At 33.8% G+C, this 9054-nt stretch overlaps 1 protein-coding gene across 1 annotated transcript; it reads left to right on the top strand.

The window, feature by feature from the left end:
- The first annotated feature begins 569 nt into the window (after nt 1-569).
- LOC139901091 (kinesin-like protein KIN-12E) lies at nt 570-7803 on the top strand. Its single transcript, XM_071883829.1, has 20 exons — nt 570-830; nt 1078-1233; nt 1314-1397; nt 1564-1683; nt 1847-1960; nt 2173-2265; nt 2453-2542; nt 2653-2723; nt 2833-2907; nt 3013-3100; nt 3181-3239; nt 3643-3706; nt 3948-4013; nt 4175-4336; nt 4489-4593; nt 4895-5130; nt 5230-5299; nt 5390-5446; nt 5528-5587; nt 6088-7803. The coding sequence occupies exons 1-20, from the start codon at nt 570-572 to the stop codon at nt 7801-7803; spliced, it is 3747 nt and encodes a 1248-aa protein (XP_071739930.1).
- Nucleotides 7804-9054: the final 1251 nt, after the last annotated feature.

Genomic DNA, 9054 nt, shown 5'->3' on the forward strand with positions numbered 1-9054 from the left:
CTTTCAAAAAATAGGGATTATTAATATTAATATTAATTAATACATTGGGAATTTTACTAACATATTAACATTTTGATGTATTTCTAATCTTGTTTTTAAATAAAAATATTTTGCTCCCGTTAAAAAAAATTCTAGATCCTCCACTATGGATGAATAGTGTAAATTTTTTTAGATGACAATATTAAAATAAGTTATCTAGTAATTTTTTTTATAATCAGTGACACCAGTAATTAATATTCTTAGCTTCGCCACTCCCTGTTTGATTGGGTGTCCAAAGTACAAACTTTCAAAAAATAGGGATTATTAATATTAATTAATATTAATATTAATATTAATTAATAATTAATTTAATATGGGTGTAATTTTAAAAGTAAAAGACGATTAAAGTGAAAAAAGTCAAAAGTTAAAGGACTAAACATGCAATATATCACTTATGAATACATTCAAACCAAACGCACACTCTCACATTCAAAAATTTTGAAATCTTAAATCCCCCAAACCAACCAATACCGCGTTCATCAATTTGAATCCTAAATCTTTCAACCACACAAAATCATCAGCTAACAGTAATGCAACACAACTCTGAAGCATCGAGTGATTTCAAAACTCGATTTGGTTACCAACAACATTGCAATCCATCTCAATCGATGCCACCACCAGTTCGAAACACACCGGATCTTTCAAAATCGGTAATGAGAGAAACACCTTATAATTCATCTGCTGTTTCGAGTTTCAGAGATAGATCGGATTACTCATCTGTTGCGGTTAACCTAAACGAAGGTTTTGAGTTCTGTGAAGATCCTTCATTTTGGAAAGACCACAATGTTCAGGTACTGCAAAATACCTAGGGTTTTGTTTTCGATATTTTAAGTGTTGTTCGATTGATTAGTAATTATACAATTTTTAAATGTATTTGACCTAAAAATGATGATTTTGGCACACTTGAATGGTTGTTACTTACTTGAATGGTTGTTACTTTGTAAGTGCTTTTGAAGCTTCAGTAATTAAAAATTATTTGAGGAGATGTTTGATGAGTTCTTTTTTAAGCTGTTTTGCTAACCTGTTTAACTTATATAGGTCATTATACGAGTTAGGCCTCTTAGCAATTCCGAAATAGCGGTTCAAGGACCGAGCAGATGCGTCAAGCAGGGAAGTAGTCAGACAATAACATGGATTGGACCTCCGGAAGCTCGATTTACGTTCGACCATGTTGCTGACGAACATGTCAGCCAGGTAAACTAATCATTTTATTTTTTTAGCTTTTTGTATTAAAAAAAAAGTGTGTTTAAGCTCATCGACCGTGTATATTGCAGGAAATGCTATTTAAAGTGGCTGGAGTACCGATGGTCGAGAATTGTATGGGAGGCTATAATAGCTGCATGTTTGCTTATGGGCAAGTAAGTTTGCTTTACTTATGTTATTCTCAGGAACGATGTCTACTTCTTCAATATGAACGTGGTTTGTTTTTAATGTTTATAGATTGAATATTATTAGTTTCTGTTAATCAAAATGGTGGCCATAACTTGATATTTGTAACATGAATTGAAACTGTTTTGTGTGCAGACCGGTAGTGGAAAGACGCATACCATGCTCGGTGATATTGATGGTGGCTCGCGTAGACACAGCGTCAATTCAGGAATGACACCCAGGGTGTTTGAGTATTTGTTTACACGTATTCAAAAGGTAATATTCATGATTTGTTTCTGCGTTTTATTATGAGACTGCACCACTTATAAGTTGTACGACTTGGATTTAACTGTGTTGGTTATTCTAATCTCATTTTCAACCTCCTCACAACCATATGTGATTATAATCTAATGTATTACTGTCAACCGAGGTGTTTCAGGATAGGGAGGTTCGAAGGGAAGAAAAAATACAATATACCTGTAAATGCTCATTTTTGGAGATATACAACGAGCAAATACTTGACCTGTTGGATCCTTCATCTGCCAATTTACAGGTCACAGTTACCTTGATTTGGTCTCCTATTTTTTAGTACCTTCAACTGCTATTACTTTATTTTCTTAGTAGTTGCCATTCCCTGATTATGGAAAAGGTATGCTGCATGTAAAATTGCAGACAGGATAATATAGTTTAGAAATCATGTGTATTAATGTAGCGTAAAGCTCCCATTTTCAGTTAGAAGTTTCTTAAAGTTCAGTTTATTTCCAGATAAGAGAAGACACTAAAAAAGGGGTATATGTCGAAAATTTGAAGGAGATTGAAGTTACGAGCGCTAGAGATGTGATTCAACAACTAATTCAGGTTTGTTGAAACTTACAACTTAGCTGCAAAATTGCATTAACATCATGGTCCTTTAGGTTTGTGAGAAAAAGTTGGAATAAAGTTATTTGAAGATAATTATTTTATTTGATGATAATTATTTAAAGATAAATATGACCAACATTTGTATGACATCATTTGTTAGCTAATAATGTTTAATACATTTCAGGGTGCTGCAAATAGAAAGGTTGCTTCTACTAACATGAATCGTGCTAGCAGTCGCTCTCACAGTGTGTTTACTTGCATAATAGAAAGCAAAGTTAGTAATCTTATTATATATCATTATGATGGTGAAGATGATTAGATTCTGATGTATTTTTTTGTTATCATTCATTTGTCTTCAATTCTGACTAAGCTTTTTGCATACAGTGGAACTCTCAAGGTGTGACCCATCATCGTTTTTCCCGTCTTAATCTTGTGGATTTAGCAGGCTCTGAGAGGTAGATTTAATTATTTAATTGAATATGTTAGAAGTTACTGGAACTGGAATTTATGATGACAGATAATATTTAAATATATAAATTTAATAAATATAATTGCATAATGCAGGCAGAAAAGTTCTGGTGCTGAAGGAGAACGATTAAAAGAAGCCACCAATATAAATAAATCTCTTTCTACACTAGGGTAGTTTACTCATACTTTTTTGTATTCACATCTTCAAGCTGATAACGTATGACTATCTCTTTTAAGTAACTGCATTTTTAACTTGATTGTCTACTGTAAATGCAGACTTGTCATCATGAATCTTGTTAGTTTATCAAATGGGAAATCTCTCCATGTCCCATATCGTGATTCAAAGCTCACATTTTTACTTCAGGTTCTTTCAGTCTCATGAATTTTGAACATATTATAGCTACTGACATGAAATACTAATATGAATGGTTGCATGAATTGCAGGATTCTCTTGGAGGAAATTCAAAAACTACTATAATTGCAAATATTAGTCCATCTAGTTGGTGAGTGCATCTAGAAGCTTATCAGGCTTTACATATTTTCTCTTCTCTTTATAACTAATATGCACAACAGCTTTTCTTGACAATGAACAAAAAGTTAGTCTAAGTGTGTCTCATTTTTATTTTAATGATCATCAGACATCAGTTTAACTAGATTTTCAAAGTTATCCTAATAATGCTCATAAAGTAATCATTTCCACAAGAAATATTGTTGTGGAAGCAAACCATGCTCAATGGCGAAAACTGAAAAGTTATGCAAGTATAAATATATTTTATTGTGTTTTGAGAGATCGTTAATTAGTTATTCAAATTGCTATCACCCTTAAACATCACTGACATATATTTGCTTTTTTAAATATCTTTGTTTCAAATCTTTGTGTGAACTAACTCATGTATGATTTCACAGCAATTCATTGGAGACGTTAAGCACACTTAAGTTTGCTCAACGTGCGAAGTTCATCAAAAATCATGTATGCTCTTTCTCTCCGTTTAAAGTCATATATTTTATGTTTTTGACTATCTTGAAGAAAAAAAACTTATCGTTATATCAATTTCTTGAAAGTTGTCAAATGTGCATTGAACATATGCCCTATATGGGATGTGCTGTTCAACTGCTTGAGTCGTAGAAACTAATATGTGTGTGTGTGTATTGTTTACCTATTCTCTGAACATATTACTGACATTTTATGGGATTGAAATTGAGCTTTTCAGGCTACTATAAATGAAGATGCTTCTGGAGATGTTCTTGCTATGAGGATGCAGATTCAACAACTGAAGGTTTTACCTGAATTTCAGAATATTTTGCTGACCAATATTTTGGATATCCTTGCAAATAATCCAAGATTTTTTCAATATCAATGAAATTTAATTTTAATCTTAATTATTGTTATTTATATTTTATTATTAATTATTAATGATGTCAACTCTCTTCTCATCAGAAAGAGGTTTCTCGCTTGCAAACTGTGATTAGTGGAGGCACTGGTAACAATGGAGATGATGCGTGGGCCGTGTCCTTTTCTGGATCTCCAGGGTCTTTCAAATGGGAAGGGATCCAAGGAGCTTCTTTTAGTCCAGTTACTGCTGTTAAACGAATGTCACAGGTACTTGTTATGAGTGTTTGGATAGTGTAACGTTTCTTTTTAACTGAAATATTTTCAGAAACATACTGTTAACAGCGCTTTGAGAAGTTAAATCTCCTTATTTATATAGTTGTGAGCATTTTTAATGACAGTCATGTTGTTTGTAATTGCAGAAAAAAGAGTATGAAGTAGCACTTGTTGGTGCTTTTAGGAGGGAAAAGGATAAAGATATTACCTTGCAGGCACTAACTGCTGAAACTCAGGCTGCCCTGCAATTGGTATTTAACCACAAGAATCTGTTTTAGCTTTGTATTTTCATTTAGTACTTGTAAGGTCGGTCCATTTACATGTGAAAATGGTTGATTTAGGGTATACTTTATCCTAAGCCGGGCAGGTAAATGTTTTATTGATGGCGGGCAACCTCACAAGATTATTTAAACATTTTTTCTAATCTTAATTCAGCTATTTGTCAAAATATATAGAGTTGAAAAAATTTGTTGCGGGTCAACCCAAATTTCAACCTGCCTAAATTGCCACCTCTAAGTAGAAGTTTAATCATTCATTTTTTGGGAAGTGTAGGCAAAACAACGGGAGGATGAGATAAAAGGCCTGAAATTGAGATTAAGGTTTCGCGAGGCTGCAATAAAGAGGCTTGAAGGCGTTGCATCTGGGAAAATATCTGCAGAAACACACTTGCTAAAAGAAAAGGAAGAACATTTAAAGGAACTCGAAGTTTTACGTTCACAAGTTGATCGAAACCAAGAAGTGACTAGATTTGCTATGGAAAACTTGAGATTAAAAGAAGAAATACGAAGGTGTGTGGCTATATACAATAGTATTTTGTTTATTCCTTATCTTTCATTCTTTAACAAGAATCTTTTTTGAATGTTCTAAATACATGCTTTTAAATACAGATTAAAGGCGTTTTATGAGGAAGGGGAGCAAGAAAAGATGAATGAACAGATCATGATACTTGAGAATAAGGTTTATGATCGTATGATTTATCTTGTTAATACTTTATCTAGTTTATGTTAAAATTTAGGTCCGTATAATTTTATATATTGAAATATGCAGTTGCTGGAGGCACTTGACTGGAAACTTATGCATGAAACAGAGCCCTCACACAATAAGGTAATAATTAAGCTATTTAAAATTTCACAGTTTCTTCTCTTCATGATTGTATTTTCATAATCTTTATATTTACTGAACCAGGAACCAAGTTTTGACTTTACGATGGATAGTCAAAGAGATGGTGACTTTTTCAGCCTTAAGGTATATCTGTTCTTCCTAGTTTAAGGGTTGTAATAAGTTATTTTTTTCCGTGTGTTATTAAAGAATTGTGTCTTTAATTATCAGATTTGAGATAATAAGTTTCATATTTCCTGCAACACACTTGAATTTATGTGTAAAATAAATTGACTTATGTATAAAGGGCTACTCGTTGCAAAATTTGCTACTTGAGGAGTACTCGATCGGGACTTTTTAAGGAGTAATCGGAAACTCGGGGAATACTCGGATGTTGGCCAAGTTTAACTTTGACCGATTTGAGCAAGTTTTGACTGATTTCCCGAGTAATCTGGAGTTTTGGCAGATTTTTGACCAATTTTCCTAGTAAACTCGACTTTTGACCAAGTTTGACCGAGTTTTATTCAAGTATGAATGAGTACTACTGCCTTGTTAACCTATTTACAAATTTTTCATAATTATGATAGATGAATGTCAATAGATTTGAATATTTGATTAATTCTTACCGATGCATGCTTTTGTTTCAGGACCCTGTAACTCCCCGCAACACCGAGAAAACGCAATTCGAGTTTCCTTTAGTAACCACCCCGAATGTTAACGTAAGTGATCAAAGAGAGCTGCAAACAATGGTTGATGCTATCGCAACTGCAAGTCAAAGAGAAGCAGAAGCTCATGAAACTGCAATTATACTGTCTAAAGAAAACGATGAGTTGAGAATAAAGCTTAAAATGTTAATCGACGACAACAATAAACTCATTGAACTTTATGAGCGTGCTGTTGCAGACGGTCAACAGAACATTACCAGAGCCGAAGAAAGTCAAAAGAACCATGTTGACCTAACTGAGTTTGCTCAAAAAGAAGCCGAATTGAAGAAAGAAAATGCAAACTTCGAGCATCAATTGATGGAAATGCATGAAGAAAATGATAAGTTACTGGGATTGTATGAAAAAGCGATGCAAGAAAGAGATGAACTAAAGAGACGGGTTTATGAACTGGATGAAATTCAGAAGAATTGTGCTGATGTGTCTTGTGAATTGAGTGATGTAATCGAGGGAAATAATTTAGTAGAAGTCAACGTGCAGGAAGAACAAAGTCCGTGTTCCAGTCCAAGAACAAGTGAATTTCTCGATCTAGATGAAGCAAAAATCGTTACAGATTTCAGCTTTTGTAATGAAAAAACGAACGCTGATGATAATATACATGATCTTCGGGAAAAGTTAGATGCAGCACAAGAACTGCTTTCGAAGTCTTCAGAGAGTGTCGGTTTGTTTAAATCACTTAAAAATGGGATTAGTGAAATTGACTGTCTTTCAAGAAACATTGAAAAAGTCAAAGATGATGTTTTAGTTAAACAAGAAGAATGCGAGTCAATGAACCTTATTTTGTCTGATCTGAAAGAAAAAGAAGACGTGTTTGGAAGAAAGTTAACAGCTTTAAGATCTTCGATGTCGAACTTTTCAAAGTCTCTCGGTTACTTTGAACAACGTGAAGCTCAAGCCAAGGCCAGAACGCATGCTGCGTCGTCTCATTTGAATTCAAAGAAAAACGAGTTGACTCGTCTTATGACTGTAAAGGAAGAAACTGAGTGTGCACATGTAAAGATCAAACAAACTGAAGTGGAGTTGCAGAACAATGTGGCTAGTTTGAAGATGAAATTAGAGGAAGAAAACAAGAAATTTGGAAAGGAAACAGTTCTTCTTGCTATTGACAATGTCGAGTGGCAACAAAGCGGCAAAGCAACTGAATTACTCAAATTTGAAGAAGAAAAGACAAAGCTACAACTTCAAATGAATCAAGAACGAGAAAAACTCGAGTTTGTTAAAAAAGATTCTGAAAAACTGAACAGGAAGTTAGAAAAATTGCAACAAGATATTCAAGCTGCTGAGTTTGAAATTCAGAAATGCACAAAGGATGCTGAGGAGATGGGGAATAAGCTTCGAACCAATGTTGAAGAAAAAGAGATGGTGGTAAACATGATAGAAAGCGGGAAAGCTGAATTTGAGAAGATGCTGGTTGAGTTTATGCAATTTGTGTTTGAATGCAGATTGAAAGATGAAGAATTGAAGATTTTGAATGAAGAAATGGAAATGGTGGAGAATCAAGAAGAGGAATTAGAAGATGAAAGAAGTAAGGTGGTGCATAAATTGAGTGATTTGGTGGAAGAGAAGAAAGGGTTGTTGTCTGATCTTGATAACTTAAGTTCATCCTTTCTGGAGTTGAGGTCAGTACTTGAAAGGCGATGATTGGTCTGTTAGCTAACACTTGGTAACTCTATTTCACTAACATGAATTATGTATTGTAATTGGATGTTTTGTTTCAACAATGTGATGGACTAATGGTACTTTTAATGTCAATTGTGTGATTAGGTTTGTTTATATATGTTTTGATTCACCTCAAGTCATTTCTAATCTTGTTACTTATTTGTTTATTATTTATTTTGAATTGTTGTTTTTGTTACTGTGTATTTGGTTCATCACTTCATCCTTATAAACGTCTTAACTTTAGACTTACATGGTCTGCTCATACGCTAACTGAATTTCAATTATTATGTGATCAGTGTTGTTCAAGTTGACTGACTTGATTAAAGTCACTCGTCAATGCTAGTCAACTGATGGTAAACTACACTTCAAGTTGGTAAAATCAACTAAATGTCAAGTATAGTCTGTCAACATTATATTTGTTCGCTTAAAAATCAAATTTATTCAATTAAAATTGGGCAAAGTCAAAGTGAGTGAGTCTGTGCGTCTAGGCTGATTAGTCTCCTTGTAAGGTTTTGACCAATTATAAGCAATTATAAGCCCAACAGTAGTTGCATAATTCGACCTTAAGGAAAATGAAACGGACCTCAACCCAATCACTAATTCATACCCCGTATATGTTTACAGTTCATAAACCTATGATCAATACTAAACTTAAATCTATCAATTGATGATGTGGGGTTGTCGGCCAAGAAGGAAAAGACCTACACGATCCACTTTATTGTTTTACATCCAACAATTGGTTTTCAATTATATAAAGGATCCCAGCTGGATAATTACCTACCCGTTTTCAGCAATCATCCAACATACAACACCTCACCTCTTAACCTATTATCTAATACCTAATCTTTATTCTTTATTAAAGCAAAAGTTAGGTTGTCTGCCACAAAATAAAGAAGACATGTACTAGTATTTAAAACAATAACCTTACTTTTCATTCTTCACTCTCATTATGTTGGTTTGATGAAAAAAATAACGTGGAGTTTTCTTGAGGCTCGTCAACCAGCTGTAAGTTATTGAATTTTTTATTGGATGGGTTCGAGTGGTGATAGTGGCGGTTTGATCTAGCTCGAAACAGATTTGAAGGAAACAATTAAAGAAAGTATAGTTGTGTTGTTAGTATTGTGGTTACGGTTGTAAACAGAAGAGAGAGAAAAATTTAGAGAGAGAGAGAGAGATGAAGGTGGTGTTTCGATCATGGTGGCGGCGGGTTGAAGGTGAGGGTGATGAACATGG

The sequence above is a fragment of the Rutidosis leptorrhynchoides genome, chromosome 3 (assembly GCF_046630445.1).
Source record: "Rutidosis leptorrhynchoides isolate AG116_Rl617_1_P2 chromosome 3, CSIRO_AGI_Rlap_v1, whole genome shotgun sequence".
Classification (NCBI taxonomy): domain Eukaryota; kingdom Viridiplantae; phylum Streptophyta; class Magnoliopsida; order Asterales; family Asteraceae; genus Rutidosis; species Rutidosis leptorrhynchoides.